The sequence below is a fragment of the Sapajus apella genome, unplaced genomic scaffold (genome assembly GCF_009761245.1).
Source record: "Sapajus apella isolate SASKATOON/1434 unplaced genomic scaffold, GSC_monkey_1.0 scaffold155, whole genome shotgun sequence".
Taxonomy (NCBI): Eukaryota; Metazoa; Chordata; class Mammalia; order Primates; family Cebidae; genus Sapajus; species Sapajus apella.
Window position 1 is genome coordinate 1,082,474 of NW_022437095.1, and position 21,618 is coordinate 1,104,091.

Here is a 21,618-nt window from a genome sequence, read left to right on the forward strand (position 1 = left end):
CAGGGAGCCAGCACAGACCCCACCTGACCCACTTTCCAAGATGTGAATACTTGGGAACCAGCACAGACCCCAGCCAACCCACTTTCCAAGGTGTGAACATTCAGGAGCCAGCACAGACCCCACCCAACCTGCTTTCCAAGTGTGAACACCCTGCAGCAAGCCAGCACAGACCCCACCTGACCCTCTTTCCAAGGTGTGAATGCCTGGGGAGCCAGCACAGACCCCATCCGACCCCACTGGGCCCAGTGTCCCTGAAAAACACCGTTTCCACTGAGCTAGGAAGGCTGAGAACAGTTTCCAAAGAGACTCGTGATTTGGGTCTTGGGTCTTCATTTGTTTCCTAAATGAAATGGAGTGAAATGAAGTTTATTTATTTATTTATTTATTTTGAGATTTTAGCAGGCCCCCAAGTCATGGTAGTTTAAAGAAGGTGAAAGAGTATTTTCCTCCCCAGTCTGAAACTATCTGTTTTAAGTAGTTAGGGTTAGTTTGCGGCTGAAACCCTCGCTATTCAGAGTGCTGTCTGCATTTCAGCTACAGATAATCTCACTTGCAAGTCCTAGTCTCTGGTCAGAACCTGCATTTTGACAACATCTGCAGGTGATTTATAGACACAATAAGCTTTGAAATAAAATGGGGGTTTTCTTCTCTTGCATATTTACACCTGAGAATGATCTATTTAGGCTCAGTATGTGCCCCACGAAGTCAGCAAGCCAGGATTTTTTTTTTTTTTTTCATCTTCCAGCTTCATTCTGTGTGTCCTCTACTCACACTCATCTCATGCTGCAGGGTGGCTGCATGTGCTCCGTACATCACACCTGTATTTCAGGTAGGGACGGTTCCTGGAGGGTGCTCAGTACCATGCCAGCATCCTGCTGGCTGACACATTGGCACGTGGCCATGTCAGCTGCGAGGGCGATGCTTCTGCACATTTTGGTTTCTTCCCTCTCATCCTCCCATCCCTGACCTTTTTTTTTTTGCCTAGGAGCAGATGCCTAATAAATCACCTGCACTCAAATCTTTGTCTCAGAGACTGTTTCTGGGAGAACCCAAGCCAAGATGGACAGTGAAATCAACACTACCACCCACTTAGTTTCCAGCTAGGAATAGAGCAGGCTGCTCTCCCAAGACACTTTTCAGCCCCTGAAGTCTCCTTTCCAGAAGGTCCTGCATCTTTGGGCACTTGCTTCCAGGGCAGTTGCATCTGGCAGGATAGCTGGTGAGCGATAAGGCCTGCAAACCTCAAGCCACAGCTTTAAAGATGACTCCCTTGATATTCCACAGTGTGGGAAGTTACTGGGGTCCAGCCAGTATGTTCTGGGAGCTGCCTGGTTAAAAATCAATTTGTTATTTTAGTTGGTTGGCTTGTTTCAAAAAAAATTAAATAACAAGAAATAAGGAAAAACATGCAATGCCTTTGAGGTAGAACAGAAAATCCAGTGAGCCTTCTCTGTGTCTCTGGCAGAAGAAACTGTGAAGATTTGCATCTATAAAAATGCCTCCTCAACTTTGGCAGCACCATGATTGTTCATGGTTCCTATAATTAGAAAATACCAGAGCCTTAGTTCTATGCAAGTGTTTCAGACACAATTAGACAAACGTCTCACAGGCCAATTTTGAAGCCTGGCGTTGTGTTGGCTGCAGTGAATTCTGGGGGCAGGGGTGGCTGGCACGGAAAGGAGCTGGGGGTCTTGCTTTGTTTTTTCTGGAGACGTTTTGAATTCTGTGGGATAATATGTGCTGGCAGGTACAACAGGGTGGCATTTCTCACGGCAGCTCAGTCCCTGAGCAGGTGGTAGTGGGGAACTAGAAACACACATGACAGAAAAGACATACTTTCTTAAGGGCACAGGGACCGTGACATGTGGCTTTGATGATGGGTGACGGGGCCACACATGGGGAAGTTCCACATGGACAAACTAGTCTCACCATGGAGACATCTGCGTTGTATAGTAGCTAATGGCACCGGATAAAAGGAAGAGCCTCGCGCTAGAGAAACCACCCATCTCCCCACATTCTCAGGCTTCTGGAGAGCAGCTGAAAGCCACCTGGGTGGAGGTCAAGCTCAAACCGTGTCGCTTTGACATATTGGGCAGGTTGCCTCAGCTCTCTAACACTGTTTCCTCAGATGTCGTGTGAGGCCGAAAATACCCATTCTCTAAAGTTGTGAGGATTAAAAACAGAATGAAAAGCGAGCATCAAGTGCCTAGTACATAGTCAAGTACCTGATATTTTTAGTGGAAGGTAAGTAGCGAGAATGTAGGGAACCAGCCCCACACCCACCCATGGGGTGACAAAGGAATGAGAAAGAGACAGATTAAGAGTGCCAAGGGTGGGACTGGGGGCCATCACTTATGACTCTGGAGGCAGTGAAGGCCCTGAGCTTAGGTCCACCACAGTAGTTATTGCTTACAACCGCTTTGATCTACAGGGTAGAGGTGGAGAGGGTCACGTGATGGTGGGATGAATCAGTGAGCCAGAACTGAATCAGGGAGCTGGAACTGGTGTGTCATTCTAAAGCTTGATAACAGTGGCGGTTTGGGAGTTTCACAAAACAAGAACATGTGGTTGTCTTTACTTAGCCTATTATTTATGTGCACCTGGTGGAATGTGGGCCTTACAAGGAGCCTACAAGTCTGGTTGTCTTAGTGCTATGAAGGGGTTTGACATCCTTGAGCACAATGTTTGTGGTAACAGAGACTAGCTCACCCTGCACTGGAACATGAGGCGTGGAGAAGTTTGCCTCCCCAGAGGTCTCCCGCAGTTTGCCATGGTTTGTTGTTCCCAGTTTATATGTTACTCATAACCAATTTATGTAGGCACTTTGTAAGTCCTTTCTCCTTTGCTGCTTCTCTCAACACAAGAAAGCATGGAATTCATTTTTATTCACTCTGACTACCTGCCATAAACCATCTACACACAGAGCACTGCGTTGGGTGCCATGAATGACAGACCAACAGGCGCATGAAAAACTTAGAAGACAAATGAGACAGGGCTGGGTTACAGAAGGCTTAAAACGTTTACGTATTTACTTTTAATGGACTCATTGTAATTGTATATGTTTATGGGATATGATCTGTTGTTTCCATACATATCTGCATTGTGTAATTATCCAATCAGGGTAGTGTGTGTGCCCATCACCTCAAGCATGGATCATTATGAGTATCATCATGTATCATGCATGTACCATCATGTATGTGCTATCATGCCTGCATCACCATGCATGTATCACCATGCACGTATCATCATGATCACCTCATGCATGTCTCATGCATCATTATGCATCATGCATGTATCATAATGTATCACACATGTACCACCATGTGGCATACATGTATCATATATCATCTCATGCATGTATCATGCATTCATCAGCATCATGCATCATCATGCAGGTATCACCATGTATCATGCATGTATCGTCATCCATCGCCCACGCGTGTATCATTTCTTTGTGGTGAGAACACTAGGAAGCCTCTCTTCTCACTATCTTGTCATAGACACTATTTTATTGTTAACCAAAGTCAGCCTACTGTGCAATAGAACAATCTCTCCCATCCCCTGTCCCCGTCCTCCCCTCCCAAGCTTCCATAACCACTGTTTACTCTCTGCTCCTGGAAGATCAAAAGATTTTTTTCTTTCTTTTTTTACCCTCTGCTCCTGGGAGATTAAAATATTTTTTTCTTTCTCTTTTAGATATCACTTACAAGCGAGATCACCCAGTATTTGTCTTTCTATACCTGGCTTATTTCACTTAATATGATGTCCTCCAAGTTCATCCATATTGTCACAAATGCCAGAATTTCATTCTTTATGGGAGAATTGTATTCCATTGTGAATCTACACCACATTTTCTTCATGCATTCATCTGTTGTTGGGCACCAAGAGCGAGTCCATTCCTTGGCGATCGTGAACCATGCCATGATAAGTGTGGGATGCCGATGTCCCTGAAGCCCACGGATTTCCTGTCATCTGGGTCTATGCCCAGCAGTAGGTTGCTGAATCCCATGGTAGTTCTATTTGTGGTTTTTTGAGGAAGCTCTCTGCTGTTTTTCTGAGTGGCTGTACAGAACTGTGGAATTTTAGGACTGTGAGAGATAAGCCCTCCAGGACACGTGCCATTTACAGAAGGGGAAACTGGAACTCAGGAAGGTCAGGTGCCTTGACCAAGGCAGACACAGTGAGAAAGAGGCAGCATAGGGCCACTGTGTGTCCTCTCCAGCCTCTTTTGTGAAGATTGGATGCTAAAGTCATATAGGAAGCACTCTGCATTATGTAGTAGGTGCTGTGTGCCATACGTTAAGATTCGGTTGTAAATAGCAGGCACTGCATAGCAGGCAGTGTGTATTGTGTATCAGTATGATGCACTGGGTCCTGTCATCTGAGAGCTGGGACCTGGCAGCTTCAAAGAACTTACAAAGTCCACAGGAAGGAATCTGGGACAGCGCAGGGAGCATCACTCAAAGAACTGGCCTGGAACAGAAGCCCTGCAGCTCTCCTGGGGGAAGCCAGGGAAGGATGGGGGTGAGGAGGGAGAGAACCAGGGGGAACAGGGGAGGACGGGGTACAGGAAGAGCACTGCGGGTGGACAGGAGAGCAGGGCGCGAGGACCTTGTTGGCTGAGAAGACAGTGGGGATGATGGGCCCTGGGAGAGGGGAGGAGGGGAGGCAAGCCACCAGCCAACTTGGCTTTAGCCAGGAGACCCATTTTGGAGGCTCAGAGGGTCCTAAGTTTGCAGAGATTCCGTAGCCACAGTGGGAAGCCGAGCCCCATGCTGGATGTGCAGATTGAGGGGGCTCCTGGGGGCCTGCATTCCCCTCCCCAGGGGCCATGGGACGGTGGCTGCTCATCTCACAGATATTTATTGGGTTTTCACCACCTGCCAGAACTTTGCCCACGCCACACATTTCATGTAACCTGTAGGTGTAGAGGCCTCATTTTCAGGCAAAGACGAACTAAGATCAGAAAGTGTCTTGTTGGAGGTCTCTGCTGGAGCCGGATGATCAGGCTCAGGCTTGGGCTGGTGTGGGGCTGGCTTCCCTCTCTGTGACGCACAGCTCCCGTGTCACCTTTCCCTGGCCGTCAGGAGCTCGCAAAGGCCAAGGATGGGGTGGCCGCCTGGACAATTCAGACCCAAGGAAGGGCACCCAGCCTCTTCCCTGAGAGACTCCAAGCTGACTGCCCTCTTCCTGGCCAGCGGCTCATGGCCATCGGTGGCTTCCTTGAGCTGGGACTTGGCTGAAACCCCTGGGACTGGCTCTCCAGCCACCTGATCGCAGGGTGGAGGAACTCACTGGGCCAGCACTCAGGAGGCTCTGGGCTGGCTGCAACGCCGGGAAACCCTCTGTCTGAAGCTTTGTCCTGGGGAGGAGCCTGGGGAGGTGAGGTCCTGGCAGGCCTCTCTAGCAAACCCCAGAATCAGAAGTAGCCACACCACGTCCAGCGCCCATGGTGGCCGCGGGAGCTGTTTCCAGGGGCAGCTTTGAGGGTTATTTCCACTGTAATTGTCCATCCAAGTGAAAGGGGCTTAAAAAGACACCTGAGTAGGAGAGAAAAAGTATCTTCCAAGAAAATTCCCTTCATCTTAAAGGAAATGAAGTGTCTGCACGAGCGTCTTTATCATCCTGTCGCGTTAGGATTTTAGGCTCCGTCACTCCTGTGACTTATGCAATTGGCAGCAGTATTTTGGAAATAATGATTTTTCCTAATTATGAATGTAAAATGTATTCATTATAGAAATGTCATCCACAAGGCTCTTACTCAGAGAGAGCCACTGATAACTGTTTATTCCCATGGAGTACGTTCCACTTCCCCTTGCTTCTGCACTGCACTGTGTGCCCTGCACTTTCCTCCATCATGAACTACTCTGACAGAACGTGAGACAGAATTCCATCCCAGACACGCACCGTGATCACCCTCCTCTCCTCAGTGCTTGCATATCACTGAGCACCTCATCTGTGCTGCGTGTTTCTCTTTAGGATCACAGAAGAATTGCTCTGTAATCTTTCTGGGCATGAGATTTCTCCTGAGTTTTATTGGTTTTTCTGTTTTCTTAAGATAAGAATTTCTCTAGCAGTCATTGGACTATTGAAAACACAATGAAGTCTCACTTCATACACTAGGAAACGTCATAATAGAAGGTTTCTATCTGCCATTATAGGAAACCAAATGTCTTAAATGCATTCACATACCCCAAGAATAACGTATGAAACTGCTGAGGAAAATTCCTTCTGAGAGTAAAAAAATTCACCCCTTATTAAACCAGCGAGGATGTTGCATTAGATTAGGTTTAGTTCCAAAACTTCGTGCTTTTAGATATTTGGTCCGTTAGGATTTCCTGGCGGGGTATACACGCGCCTAACTCTCTTGACGGAGGGGCTCCGGTTCCCTGGCCTAGGCCACGTGTGTATCTTCAGGCAGGCACATCCTCCGTAAGTGTCTGACGGCCACAGTGAGGTGGATGTGTTGGTAATAATCTAATGTCATAGACGCCTTACCTGATTATGATGAACCAGGAAGGGCACAACTGATATTCTTAGGGTTTTTTTTTTTTTTATCCCTTAAGAAGAAAAGATAATTTAAAAAATCTTTTCTCTCAAGAAGCATATGATAGAATCTGATCATATAGACAAAAGGTATGACCACTGACTTGAAAATTACAGATTGAATCCCTGAGATAAATATCTCCCTGCTTTCAGGTAAATCACTGTCTGCAAGTAAGATAATCATGTATAAAATTACATGAAATTGTGTTCTGGTGTGTTTTGCTTCCTTTGAAACAAGGGCTTCTCCTTAATCCACACCACTATCAATGAAGAGTCATTGACACAATATTTAGCTAATCATAACAACCATTTTTTATTAGTGACTATTACATACCAGACATTTTACACACTTTATTTCCAGTCTCCCAAACACTCTGTGTGAGAGCTGCTCTATTTTTTCTTTTCAGGAGTTTCTTGTTGCCCAGGCTGGAGTGCAGTGGCACCATCTTGGCTCACTGCAACCTCTGCCTCCCAGGTTCAAGCGATTCTCCTGACTCAGCCTCCCGAGTAGCTGGGATTGCAGGTGCCGCCACACCCAGCTAATTTTGTATTTTTAGTGGAGATGGGGTTTCACCATGTTGGTCAGGGCTTTCTCAAACTCCGGAGCTCAGGGATCTACCCGCCTTGGCCTCCCAAAGTACTGGGATTACAGGCGTGAGCCACCACGCCTGGCCTGAGCTGCTACTATTCTCCTGTGATAGACAGGAAAGTGCATTAGAGGCATCGGCCGGCTGGTGGTGGGGCCAGGCTGCGGATCCAGGTCAACTTTTCTCTTTGAGGGCATAAGAATCCCACCACCAGCAGCACCTCCCAGAGGAGGATCGAACGCACTGTCCAGGCGCTAATGAGTGCTTTCAGGTGCAGCTTGCTGTGCTCTGTCTCCATATGGCCAAATTAAGCATTCAGTTTTAGTTAAACTAATAAGAGGTGTCACTGGATGTGGTAGGAAAGTGAAGCAGGTTCTGACACCTAGTGGGTCTGCATGTTTTCATCTACAGCGTGGCTGACATGCACCGCCATGGCAAGACCAGGTGAGTGAGGTTCTCGCTGGTTCCCGCCAGCACAGGGCTGGCTCGAAGGGTCCCAGCAGGGCGGAGGTGGGCACAGGTGGCCTTGGCGTGTCCTCAGCCTCCCCTGGGCTGCATGCTGCAGGCTGGGCCGTGCCTGTATCTGGGAAGCTGACACAGGGCTCCCTGCTGTGACTTCCTTTGATACCCATAGCAGCACTGGGGGCGGCTGGAGGTAGTTTGTGTTGCAGGAGGAACTGAGGCATCTCCCTTTCCTTTTGGCTTTGTAGTGCTTTCCTCATTCATTTATGAGCCCGAAAATAGAACTTGAGGGCTTACTTTTTGGTAGACAAATCACAACATCCCCTGGCTCGGAAGGGCCAGGGCAGCAGGGGAAACAAAGTTGTGCAAATTTGAGCCTGAGCGACCCACGGTGGGGCGCAGGTGGGGGCAGCCCCTGGATGCATGTGGGCAGCCCTTGGTGCCTGCCAGGGTCCCCGGGGCCACTCTATGCCACTCCTGCCTTCACCACCACAACCCCACAGCCCACCGCACTCCCAGCACAACCTTGGGAGGCCGAGTGGGCGCCTGAGCGGGAAGAGGGGGCTCTGAGACCATCTGCATCCCACAGTGCCAGGGCCGGCTCCGGTGTTTCCATTGGGGAGTCATATTTTCTTGTGTTAGCTAGACAACTGCTATGTCATCGTCTGCTACAGCAGCTGAAATGGTTTCCCAAATCGAGGCAGAGAGCACTTGGCTAAATGTGCTTTGCTGAGGAATTCCTGTCCTTCCTACACCCCCAATCTCTGAAGACACCTGGAATTGAGCTGGGGCCCTGGAGCCAGCCCTTGGCTGGTCAGGGTGGGTTGTAAGCAGTCACACCCGTCCTTGGGCTCTGAACTGCGTGAGGACAGTTCACACCAGCAATGCTGAGATTAGCTCAGGGTGTCCAAGTGCACATGTTATTTTGGGGGATTCTATCCACTGAAATTTGTTGGCTTGAAAAGAAGCCATGGTCTTCACTGTCTTTTATTTAATGATCCATAATGCCCACGTGAACCAGGCAACTTCCTGCAGCTCCAAAAGAGAGCCGTAGAGTTCGGATCCTCTGTTTCATTCCGAACTGGCAGCAAGGGGCTCCCAGGAGGAGTGGGTTTGATGCCCTCACTCCTCCCCCAGTGACCAAGCTCACCCCTTCCTCAAAAGCGCAGGGGCCCTGAGGTCTCTTGCCTCACAATGTGTCTAGGTGGCAGGCACCACTGGGGCTACCATCATCCACAGACCAACTAGAGAACTTGAGGGAGTCTAATGATTTTCTGAAATGATAGCCAGAAAGTGGCAGGGCTATTTAATTCAAAGCCCTCTCCCCTCACTCCGCACTGAGCTGGCTGCATGTGGGGTTGGAGGTTCCCATAGACAGGGAGGAGGCACCAGCATCTTCGTTTGGAAAAAAAAACTCGTGCTCAGCATTAAAGTCTCAGCACGGAAAGCTACCAGCACAGCCAGGTGGCGTGTCGCCTTGTGCACTCTGTGTGGTTTGGGGGACACAGTTCAGGGCATCTCCAAAAAAAGTAGCAGGGCCAGGGCTGATGGAGGTTGGGTCAGGAGGCCCCTGGAGGGATGGACAAGCACACGTGAGTGGTGATTAAGCCACGTGATGAAAGACCCAGATCCTGGGCATTGCCAGCACATGGAGGGCTGAGTGGGCGGGAGAGGCCTGAAGAGCAAAGAGCACTCAGAGCCTGGAGAGCCACTGGCCCAGGGTATGTCCAGGAGGCTGGCATGGAGGGGGCTGGGACCTGTGTCTGATCACACAGCTCCTGCCCCTGCTCCCTTCTGAGTCTTTCATTTGCTAAATCCAGCACATGCACACACACATGCATGTGCAACACACATGGCACAAACACGTACACACCACACAGTGCACATGCATACATGCACACAGCACATGCACACACATAATGCAAGACACGTCCATGTGCACAAAGCACACACATGCACACACATACTCAGGAGCACATGTGCACACACACAGCACATGTACATGAGTGCAAAGCACACACATGCACATACATGTCCAGTGCCCACAGCATATGCTCACACAAGTACACATGTGCAATGCATACACATGCACACTCGTGTACACACGTTCCCACAGAGCTCTGACTGGGAATGCAGTGTTGGAAAGAGGCTCCTGGCAGGCACAGAGACAGGACGTAACAACCCACCCTAGCCCAGGACACCATCAGTCCTCTACCCCTGGCTATTGCCCTTGGAAGTGCAGTGCCCCTGCCCTGTGGGGTCCTTCACGCCCTCCTCCTCCCCTGTGAGACCCACCAGCCTACCCTCATATCCCTGGGGTCTCTTCCCTCTCCACCCTCACTCGGAGCCACGTGCTGCCCCTGGCCCAGACATCGGTGTCCATGCTGCCCACTGCTCACCAGTGGCGAGAGCTGGCTGGTGTCTTCTCTTTGCAAGAAAGAAAAGAAGGGATAAAAACTTATTTTTCTTTCTCAGGGACAATAATAATGGTCTATGGAGGGGCTACATCCTCAGGACAGGGCTGGGTGGTCATCGTCTATAGAGGGGCCACGTCCTCAGGGCAGAGCTGTGTGCCCGTGGTCTATGGAGGGGCCACGTCCTCAGGGCAGAGCTGTGTGCCCGTGGTCTATGGAGGGGCCATGTTCTCAGGACAGCTGTGTGCCCGTGGTCTATGGAGGGGCCACGTCCTCAGGGCAGAGCTGTGTGCCCGTGGCCTATGGAGGGGCCATGTTCTCAGGACAGCTGTGTGCCCGTGGCCTATGGAGGGGCCATGTTCTCAGGACAGCTGTGTGCCCGTGGTGCTCTTCCCACCACTCCATACTCCAGTCCCCTGATTCCACAAGCATCCGTTCCCATCACTCCATACCAAGCCCACTTCTTGACAGAGCCAGATTATCCATGCGTGAAGATTCATGAAGTTGTTTCCTTTGGTGCGTGAGGAAATTCTGTGATCCTGAGCTCTGAGTAATTGGAACGCCTTTCTACGCCAAGGTTCTCAGCCACCTCTGTTTTGGGTTTCGTGAAGCAATGTGTCAGCCTGACAGGCAGCGGATGGAGTCATCTGTGTTTGTGTTCATTATCATCCTTGGTCTCCTCCCACTTCATCTCTGCTGGTTTAAGGTTTTCTTTTGGGAAATCTGGCCCTTTAAAGGCAGTGGCTTTCTGAAACCCACAGGGAGAGTGCATTTCTGTCATTAAGTGAAACCCAACTCTCGGAGCCTGACTTAATAGCGTCAAAGCAGATGCAAGTGTGTCGATCACGGAGCAGAAGGACCACTCTGTGGCCACTTTGTCCTTCAGCCCTCTGCCCACCTGTCGGATTTGGAGAATCAGAGTGGACTGTGGTTACTTTCTTTGGGAACATGCACTTAGCTGAAACCTCTTACTAAGACGATCTGTCATAAACTTCAGGTTTCATGCTTAAAGAAAAATGACATAGAAGATGAGGCCATCTGGGGTGAGGGCAGGTGAGGACAGGCTTGAAGACAGATTGAGCAAATGTGTGGAGCCACCATGTTTGGAGGGGTTACCAAGAAGCAGACCCCTCCAAACATGAAGGAGTGCCTTTTCAGGCGGGAGGGGCTCCTCTGTGAGTGACAATGAGGACCAACCCCAGGAGGTACTTCTGGGGCCCATGAAGAGATAAGCCTCTTTCTGACTTTGGGCCATTAATCCGTCCCTCCTGACATTCCGATTCTCCACGATCGGTGATCCTGGCTGGGGACCGTTGCCCCACCTCGCAGCTCGGACACCTTTGAGGTTCGTCTTGAACCCACTTTACGCCTGCAGGTTCCTCCATTCCCTGCCCACAACCTGACTCCTCATTTTACTCTCTATGGGGTAATTTATCGTAAGGCTCAAGAAATGAGATGCTCTTTAGGGCACTGACACCCCACCTGGAGGAATGTCCCCACTCACAGATGAATAGGAGGCATCAGAATCTCCTGGGGTGTTTTCAGAGCCCCCTACCTCCACCTCTGCCCCCACCTGAGACCTCTCGCACTGCCCCTTGAGTGGAAAATCACTGCGGTTAAAAATGCAGGCAGCCGCAGCTTGTCTGGAGGGAGGTGTGGTGGGACAGAGCAATATCTCCAGACATGACGTCTTACCCAGGCTCCTCTGGCTGTGGCGCTGGGGCCCCGTGCTCAACACGGCTGTAATGCCAGCTTATTTCCTGGGTGACAGTGAGAAATCAAAGTCCCTTCAGTCAGCACAGGCCTGCTGTGCCCATCGTTAGGTCCCTGGAAAGCAGCAAAATGTGTCACAGGGAAAACACTCTACTTGGGCGCTCAGTCCAGCAGACTTCCATGGAGCCGCGGTGCGAGCCGCGATGTTTAGGAGTGCCTCACACCGCACTTCCCACCTGGCTTAGTGTTCCCCTAGCAGTCACACCCATGCCCATGTGCGACGGCAAGTCTGGGAAAGGACTCAGCATCTCACGTTTCATGACCCTTAAGCCCCTGAAGCCTCTGTCAGTAGGAGGTGAAGGCTGCGTTCACACACCGGTGAGAAAACCGAGGTGCAACGTCATGCACGCGGTGATTAATTCATTTCATGCATGAATGCGAGGCGGGCTCAAGGCTCGATGGGAGGTCTTTCCGCTTACAGCCCTGTGCTATTGTAATGAATTCATTTGGATTAAATCTGTAAGGTAATGTCGGGGCTTGTAACTGCTGCTCAGGCAGAAGCCACTAATCGCTGTAACTATCATAAAAAGGCAAAGGTTCTAGAGCTGAGTATGTCCCTTCTTTGGAGTGGGTGGACACATTATATAGTCTTGAGACCCCCAGAACTTCGCTTGATGACAAAGACCCAACAACCCAGGAAAGAACAATTTTACCTAATATTTTTATTCACTTAACAGAAACATTCACTTATCAGATATCACTGAAGTGCAATTTACAGAACTTAGAGGCAAATTAACATATGTAAATTCATATTTTAAGGTTTTTTTTTTACAAATATTACAAATGTACATCCATTGATACAGTATTGCCATTCAATCATGCTTTTTATGTACATACCTTCAATTATAATTACTATGTATTAAGTTCATTTTGCTTACAAAATGCTGAAAACTAACAGGGCACGCTGGGAGAGATTTTTTTAAAGATGCATAAACTGCAGAGTGATAGAAATCTAGGACCTGTGTGAAAAGAGGCACTGGGACCCACGTGATCTCATCTTCATGTTTAGGGAATACTCATCCCTCCCATCTCGTCTTTAGGATGATGAGCTGGGAAATAAGGTGTTTCTCTCACCAGGGTTTATCTGTCTATGTTTCCTTGCAGGGGCGATATTGTTTGGTGTGAATCTCTAGAGGCCAATGTGGTGGTTCACGCCCATAATCCCAGCTCTCTGGGAAGCTGAGGCGGGTGGATCACTTGAGGCCAGGAGTTTGAGACCAGCCTGGGCAACATGGTGAGACCCTGTCTCTACCAAAAATACAAAAATAACCCGGTCTCAAGAAATTAAATAGCTCTCGAGAGATGTGGCCACCAGTATTCCTTCTGGTGGAAGGTCAGGCTGTGTGGGCACACCCAGGAGAGTCCCAAAATAACTGCAGCGACGCCCGTGCGCAAGGCACCAGGAACCCAGCAGGGCTCCCCCAGCCTCAAGCATGAACCTGCTGCTGGATCCCTGGGGGGTATGGTGCCCGAGACCACCTCCTCCTGGGGGCCCACAGCAGAGTTTCGGGACACAAGACAGCAAGAAAGGGAAGAGGCGGGGAGGAAAGAAGGAGGCGAGAAGGGAAGTAAAAGGGGGTGCTGAGGGCAGAGTGAAGAGGGTGGTGCTGGCCACCTCTTTCCACGGGCGGCATGAGAAGGACGCTTGCTGTGTCCTCACCCTGTCTCTGGTCCCTGCCCCTGTCACCTCTGTTCCTGCCTCCTCACCTCTCCCCCATCCTTCCTTCACTTTACCAGATTCAGAATTTGTGGGAGAAGTTTGACAGGTGCCACCAGCAGCCAGTGTTTCCAGAAACGCCCTGCACCTGCGGTGGCGAGGGACCCAGGTGGCAGTGAGGGACCCAGGCGATGGCAAGGCCCACACTGTGTCCTCCGGCCACCCGCCTAGCTCCACACGGTGGTGAGTCTGCCTGAGACCCTGAAATACCAGCGAGGCAGGGCGGGGGGGCAGTCTGTCCCTGCCAAGAGCTGCCTGGGAGTGCTACGGCCTCTCCTGCAACACAGAGCTTCTAAATTTCCACCTCCAACTGTGAGCTCTGCAGAAACCCCAGATGAGGACAGGCTTTGGGGTGTGTGGGATGGTGTCTCCCTGATGGGGATTAGGGACTCTGCAGGCTCCCTGAGGGCTGCGGGATGGGCATGACAAGGGGCGGCCCGGCGATCCAACGGCAGTACATAAAAAGGAAGGCTCTCACTCCCTTTTGGTCTCCATCAGAAAGTGAGACTTACTGTATTTTGGGCCAATTTGTCAGATTATTTTATTAGAATGGCTTCTTAAAAAATGGGCATAGACGTTTCCCTAAGATAAAAATGTCTACTTTATGTACGCCTCAAATGTCTTTGTTTTAAAGATACTATAGACACCTCTTAAAATTTATCATCTAAAAATAGGATTTCATCAAAATACTCTAACTATTCCGGGCATTGCTATCCTGTGTATTTACGGTTTATGGCTCTCCAGACGTGGTCAGCACTGTACCAAATAAAAGCATGTAACTTTATGGATAAGAAAAGCTTCCTGTGAAAACAAAATTAGGTGGAAAAATGGAGCTGTTTGTTTGAAAAGGAACTCAGCTTGACATTTCTGAGGGACAGGACTCATGACAAGGTCAGCACGATGTGACAGATGTGTACAGTTGTGAAGAGAATCGCAGGAACGGAAGGGAAACCATAGCTGTCGACCCGCAAATCCTTTCCTCGGCAAAGATGAAGCCCACAGAAACCCTGACTCTGTCCCCTGACATCACCCATGGCTCCAGAACCCGGGCTGGAGGTGGCTGGCGGAGGCTGCCTGGCCATGTGGCCGTTCCCTTCGCTCCGTCCTGCAAAAGGTCTGGAAACCACCGGACACTGACTTGCTGACTACAAACCAGGCAGGAAACCACATTGCTGATCTTCCCGATGGGAAAGCAGTGTGTATTTTGGAGGCAGATAAAGGTGGTGTCGGTTTTATGAAGACTTTCGTAGGGGCCTAAGCAGGCGTGAACGCAGACCGCAGAAAATCTGTAGCAAGAGGTAGGGGAGCTGGGGCAGAGATTTCAAGGTGGGCTCTGAGGGGCGGGCCCTGACTTCTTCATCCTCCCTTATGCTGTGCCCAGCGTGTTTTCAGGGTGGCAGAAAGTGGCCCGTCCCCTACTCATGTCTTGCCCCTCACTTGGAGAGGGGCACATGGCCACTCCCAAGACTAAGTCAGCGGTGGAAGTGCAGGGCAGACCTGGCCCGTGAGTGACAGTGGTGCTGGGATGTTCTGCCGGGCCCGAGGGCGGAATCTTCAGGCAGCCCTCTATCGCTGCAGAGGTGACCGGCTCTTCCAGCAACACCTGGGCTGTGGGACTCCTGGGACCCGGCCCTCCTGGCTGGATCAGGCCCTGCCAGTTGGGAGCAGCCTGCGTGTGGCGTGACCTGGCATGATCTGGCGTGGCGTGCAGTCCTAATTTGGCCCTCCATGTGCTTCGTGGAAGGGAAGCGCCTTGTCTTCCACCCTCCCTGCTTGACGCCTCTGTTTTCCACTGGCTGCGTGTGAGTCACCCCTGCCTGCCTCAGCTGCCTTCTCCTTTCACTGCCCAGGGCCTGGGACCCCCCTCTCCTTACATGGGGTCCCTTCTGCAGCCCACATGCCCTCTGACAGACCCCTCCGGGGAAAAGCTCAGCACCTCAAACTCACTTCTGGCTCACTCTTCTCTATCAACCTTCCCGGAAGAGCTTTAATCTCTCCCTCCACGGAGTCTCCTGTGGATTTCATAAACAAATCCACACACTTGTTCTAACGGGTAGTGTGGAATTAATGTGTGGCTCTCCTCAGAAGTGGATGTAGGTATTTCAGTCAAGTCTGAGTTGTTTCTGGAAGGTCAGTGCCTGAGGCAATATGAATCCCAACCCCACCGCTGCCGGCCACTGGGTGGGCGAGTGTTTTCCAAGTCTGGCGAATCAGACCCTGTGTCTTGGCTGCTTACAATGCAGGTCGCTCACTGCAGACCCAGTGTGATCTGGAGCCCCTGGGAGAAAGCATCGTGAGCTTCTCCAGCCATCATCTCAGATGAAGCCGGGAGCTGGCTGTGCCCCACACGTCGGGGAGCCCTGCATCTGCAGTTGCGAACGCCTGAGCCACCATCGGCTCTCCACGCTCTCAGTTCTCCAAGCTTCGTCCTAGTGATGTCAAGCTACCAGAAATTAATCGAAAGTGTCCACTTGAGCTTAGCTTTTGCACTGAATTAAGATTTCATTTATTTTTGCGATTTTTGTAAAAGAGTAATATGAGTTCTTTATTTGCAAAAATGCTCTCATATCCTTTGAAACTTTCTCTTGGAGCAGTTGTCTACTCCAGTGCCCATTTTCTTTTCTAAAAGAGCTTGTAAGACAAATTTGGCCATATTTTAAATCTCAGGAAAAGTTTCTATTTCCATACTAGTATCTCTAATTCTTATTATCTTGTAACAAATAGCTACAACTCAGTTTGTTCCATTTCTGCCTTCTCACTATGATAACGGTAACTGATAGTACTTGGGTATGTACAGCACGTTGTTACTCCTGCACTTTCTGGGGGTGGTCAGCCGGGATTCTTTCCGGGAAGGCCACACTCCAGAGGCGGACACTGCCATGCTTTGCCGGCTAGCTTCACCACAACGAACTTCAGAGATGGATTTTTTTTTTTTAATTGGAGAAATGACAGACTGGCTACATAGCAGGATGAATGTTAGAAATGAGTTCTTGGTGGTGAGATTACAGCAACTGAGGCAATAGATGCCTAAAGATACTTGGAAAAGAGCCAGACTCCTGTATGAATACACCGTCTTAACTCAGTGATGACGCTGTGGGCCAAAGCCCCAGTGTCCCATCTCCACTGTGAGCTGAAGGTTCTCTGGGGTTGGATGCCTGCTCCAGGGTGACAGAACCCTGCCTCTTACATTTTTTGACAGCTGAACTTTTTGGGGGTCTTGTCCTGCAAGGTGCTGATTGGAGAATCTGAAAGAGCAGAGCTGTAGCCTCTCAAGCTGAAGGTAAAGGTTGTTTTGAATTTTATTTTGTGCTTGCTTTCTAATAAAAATTTAGTTAGCAAGTCTCCTTATTACCTGGTAGGGAGGTTACAGGGTGATAGCTAACCCTCACACAGCCGAGCCTCAGTGGTGCTCCGTATCTGCCAAAATAAACCACAGGCTGATGGGCTGAACAGGCATGGGCGGCTCTGCGGGGCGCAGTGGGAGGCGCTTAGAGGGCTCCGCACATCACAGGTCTTCACTCTGGCTTGTGAGCGCTTTGGGAGCTGTTCCTACTCTTTGCGGGAATGGCTTTCATTTCTCAGGTTCTGTGCTAGGTGTTCTTTAATGATGTGCATCTTAAGTCTTTTTTGAAAGGAGGTGGAGTAAAAAAACTGAAATGAATAATGAAAATAATTGAGGATTCTTCTTGGTTTCTCTGGGGCGGGGTGGGCATGGCTTTTCTCTCTGTTTGTGGCTTTATCTTCATGTGCCCCATAAACCTGTGCTAGTGAGACCTGAAGATGGCCGAGAGGCGCACACAGGGCTGGGGTGCAGGGACAGGCCGAGGCTCACTCCCGCCTGACACACGCTGGTGCCTCCTTCCAAGGCTGCAGCTGAGCCCCCTTCGCCTGAATGGAGCCCCTCCCTCGGATGCCACAGGAGAGCCGGCGCCAACTCCACAGCGCATGTGTCCCTGGGTCTGGGGCCAGCTATCTGGGAAGAGGCGTGCTCTGAATTCCAGTCTCATTGCTTCTCCACACATTGCACACTCGTGTGTTTCTGGAACGCCAAAAAAAAAGAATGCAGGGAACCGGCCGACCTGCCACGTTGCCCCGCAGACACGGCCCATCCCTCCAGCGTCTGGCTCAGCTCCACGGCCGGGAGCCCACAGCCTAGAGAGTCAGTAGAAACTGCTGCTGCTCCGGAGGCTTCTGCACCCAGGTGCCCAGGCCGGCCTTCTGAAAGGCCCGGAACAGCTGCTGTTTCACGGCCTGGTAGGTGTGCGCCCCTAGCTTGGCCTCACAGTACATGGACGGCATGTCTCCGGGGCTGGGTGTCCGTGTGCTCAGCTGCAGGCAGGGAGAAAAGCCAGTCAGACACCAGCAGGGAAGGAGCTTCTGCCAGACATCAGCTCATGGCCTCCGCCTTTTGCTTTTCTTTCTCCCAACATGAGAGAGGGCAACCGTTACCAGGCCCCCGGCCATCCTACAGAAACCCAGTCATCAGGGAAACCCACTTCATCCAAGGCGTAAGTGACCAGTGAGCAGGTAAGCTTGATCGCTATTAAAAATACAGACACCACACAGGGGCCGCAAGTGGGGGGGCGGGTGGGGACGTGGGAGCTGCGTCACAGCAGGCAGCGAGCAGGAGGGCCGTGCGGCCGGGGCACTTCCTATTTAGGTGTCTGAGGGGTACCAGGCAAAGCTCTGCAGGAACACAACACAGGGAACAAAGGCAGTTTGGACCCCCCACCGCGGGTGGGAGGCCAGGAGAGAGGAGGATGGGGTTGGGGGAGCTCGGAATCCCACCTCGGGTCTTCCTGGGAGGCACTTGCCGGGGGCGGGGGGTGTCACCTCCTGCACGTGCAAGAGGAGAGGGCCGTGTTGCTCATCAAGACAGCACTGATGCCTCCTTGACCTTCCAAGTGTCCAGGAGACGGGGACTCGAGAAGTGCCCTTGAGTGGGTGGGACAGAGGCTGAAAGCTGAGGAAGATGGAAGCCTGGGCCGAGCTCAGAGCTAATATGTGCAATTTTTAGCATCCCTTAAGTTGGCAAAATGTTTATTTTAGGTGTCAGTCTGTCTATCCTGCTCTACCAGTTGACACGTCAACAACACGATTAGTCCTGCTTGGAGTCATTGCTTGGATTAAAAGTTAGGAAAATGAGCAAGACATTTTTATTTGTTGGCTGCTTTTTCTGTTATTTGTTCTTTTTGGCTACAGTCTTTATGCTTTGGAAACACACACAAATATGTATTTTGATTTGAAATCCAGAAATGTCGCTGTTATCCTTATTTGTGAAGGAGAAAGTTTGCTCCTGATCCTTGATGTCGTGGAAATGCATGGGCTTTGGGGTTGGGGAGAAATTCTAATCCTCAAATTCATTACCTGTGAAATTTTGGGGAAATTACCTAATTTTTCTGAGTGTTGGTTTCCTGGTATCTAAACTGGGAATAGTATTGACTTCAAGAGTCCCCAGGAGCTGCTCCTGTGATACCCCAAGTGAAGCAGGCGGAGCTTCCACAGCTCCGGGCTGGTCTGGGGGTGGTGCCTGGGGCAGCAGGGTCTCAGGTCTACGGGAGAAACGCTGCTGGCCTGGGTGGTTCCAGGTTGGTCTCCGGGTGGTGCCTGGGGTAGCAGGGTCTCAGCTTTACAGGGGAAACGCTGCTGGCCTGGGCAGCGGGGAAAAGGACACGTCACAGGCACTGGGATTGTGTCCCGCGTCTCTCTCCCTGCAGACCAAGTGGTGGCCTCTCCCAAGAGCTTGCTCAGGGCTTGAGCCAGGGTCTGGCTGGGCCCAGTTTCCCTCCAAGGACGGTGCGACCTACCCTGCTGTACAGCCTCGCCCATCGCACAGAGAACACGTGCTTGCAGAGCCGGGATGGGCCCCCACAGCTCCTCCGCCCGGTGGTGGCGTTGATCATCTCCAGGTCTGTGCTGCCCGTCACCCAGTTCACACTGAAGGGGGGCGACTTCCCTGGCTGGCGCGCCTCGGCATCGCTCACGCCTGTCAGGGGAGATGGGGAAAGGCAGGGGTTAATATTCCTGGCCCCACACGGGGCTCCCTGAGGGCAGCCGCAGGGAAACAGCCCGTGTTTGAGAGGGGGGAGGTCCTCCCTTTTCATCCTCAGGGCTGGTCAGTTCCCGCCGTGGTCACATGTCACCCGCAGGGTGGAGGCTGCAAATTGCCAGGACCTGGTGGCCGCCTCAGGTCCACGGTTCCACGGTGTTGCTGGGCCTGTGTCAACTGTCTAAGTGAAAAGATTTTAACAGTCTGGTGATCATAAAGCTCTGTCCGGATTCCTGCCCTTTCTAGAAATATTCGTTGAGTGAATTAATGAACAGAGCCACGTGGGAGTGATTGGAGTGTGTGTTTGCTGGCCACCTCTGCAGGCCCAGCTCTGTTGGAGGCAAAACACCGAGGCCAGGAAGCAACACGCAGCTCCCTGGCTCCGTCGGGTTTACAGTTTAGTTGATGAGAAAAGCAAAACAAAACAATAAAAACAAGACAGAAATGGGTGTGGGATCAGTCGATCCACAATGTGATCCCGAAGAATGGGTGTGGGATCAGTCGATCCACAATGTGATCCCGAAGAATGGGTGTGGGATCAGTCGATCCACAATGTGATCCCGAAGCAGCCCTGGCTACGGCATTTTTGAGACTCAGTGCAAAGTGGAAATACGGGGCCTCTTGTTGGAAAGTTACGAGGAGTTTGGAGATGACAGTGGAGCATTAAGCCGAGTGCGGGTCCTTCTCAGCTCAGGGGCCTCGTGAGCTCCAGGGATGCACATCTGCAACGCTGGTCCTATCCAGAGAGGTCAGCCTCTGCAGGAACGTCCTCAAGTGCGTTGCCCCTTGCATGCTGGGATTTAACGCGGACCACAAGTCCTCTCAGCCTGGCTCACACTGCAGGGGGTGGGTGAGGAGGTCCCCATGCTGGGGTGGCATCTACTTTGCAGCCGGGGCGGGTGCACTTTCTGGTTCCCATCGTGGCCCCAGCCCTCACTCCTTGAGGTGCTCCTGTGCTGATCAGGACTTCTGGAGATGCTGCGGGGAGATGTCTGGAAACCCAGGGGGTACCTGCCGAGACCCTGCCTTGTGACGGCCTGAGGGTCCAACACATGAGATGCGGGTGCAGCTGGGCCCCCCCCAGGTCATTGTTTCAGTCCCTTCTGAAGGCTGCATTTGGCAGCATGACCTTCGGAGTAGGAAGGGCATTGGAAGAGGAAAGGCTGTGGGAGTCAGAGGCAGCACCCAGCGACATAGCCCAAGGCCTCCCATGCCCAGGGTTTCCTCATGGCCCTCGAGGATGTGGCCCTCAGACATCCACAGGTAGGGAGGGAGGGAGGCACATGCTGTTTGGCCCTGTCTCTGCTCAGAGTTTCATAGGAGGACACGTGGTCCACACAAAAGTGAGTTGTCAGGGAGTCCAGGCTCTCGCTCATAACAGTGGCGTTGAGACACTTGGCTATAACCCAGGAGCCCGTGACCTGTTGGTGCCTCCGGAACCACCCACCTCCTGCGGCACTTGCTGGGCCTCCTACTCCACTTGTTCCCCACGCCCAGCAGGCAGGCCATCCTCTCCCGCTGGGTCACACCTCCTCGCAGGTCAGCTCCACCTCTCCAGCCCTGCCCGCCTTCCCAGCCAGCTGTCCTGCGGTGCTGGGAGGGGTGCGGGGCCCCTGAGCTCTCAGGGGCGCCTCACACATCACCCAAGATGGCCAGCGCCTGCACAGAAGAACCTGGTGTCCTGACCGGCGCATTGTGTCCAGGCCACCGAGTGCTGCCCAGGTCCCTGGGAAGCCTCCAGCTATTGATGGAGATGCCCGGACGTCAGGATTGGTCTGACAGCAAAGGCATGGTGGGCTGGGCATGGTACGAGGGGCTCTGGCTGTAGCAGACTCCGGGAGGGAGCTGTCCCCATGTCACATGGTAGCACAGCTCATGATGGGTTCCTGGAAGCAGGAGTCATTGAAATTCAGGGGATGACCCACTCACCATGGAGCTCCACAGCCATAGACCCCAGATTCTCTGTTGCCCCCAGCTTCACCTACCAGCCTGGCTCTGTGGACAGACCAAGCACATGGCCCGTCTGCTGCCCTGGTGACCTTCTGCTGGCCGTGACGGGCAATGTGGGAC

The 21,618-nt window shown here is 51.6% G+C and overlaps 1 protein-coding gene across 1 annotated transcript in view; it reads right to left on the reverse strand.

The window, feature by feature from the left end:
* Positions 1–12,425: 12,425 nt before the first annotated feature.
* The window catches only part of ADARB2 (adenosine deaminase RNA specific B2 (inactive)), a 455,637-nt gene continuing 446,444 nt past the window's right edge, over positions 12,426–21,618 (reverse strand). Inside the window, exons 12-13 of the mRNA XM_032266161.1 lie at positions 19,307–19,485; positions 12,426–17,828 (exon numbers count right to left, since the gene is read on the reverse strand). Coding sequence (XP_032122052.1) covers positions 17,652–17,828; positions 19,307–19,485 — 356 coding nt within the window. The 3' untranslated portion in view covers positions 12,426–17,651. The remainder of the gene's footprint in view (positions 17,829–19,306; positions 19,486–21,618) is intronic.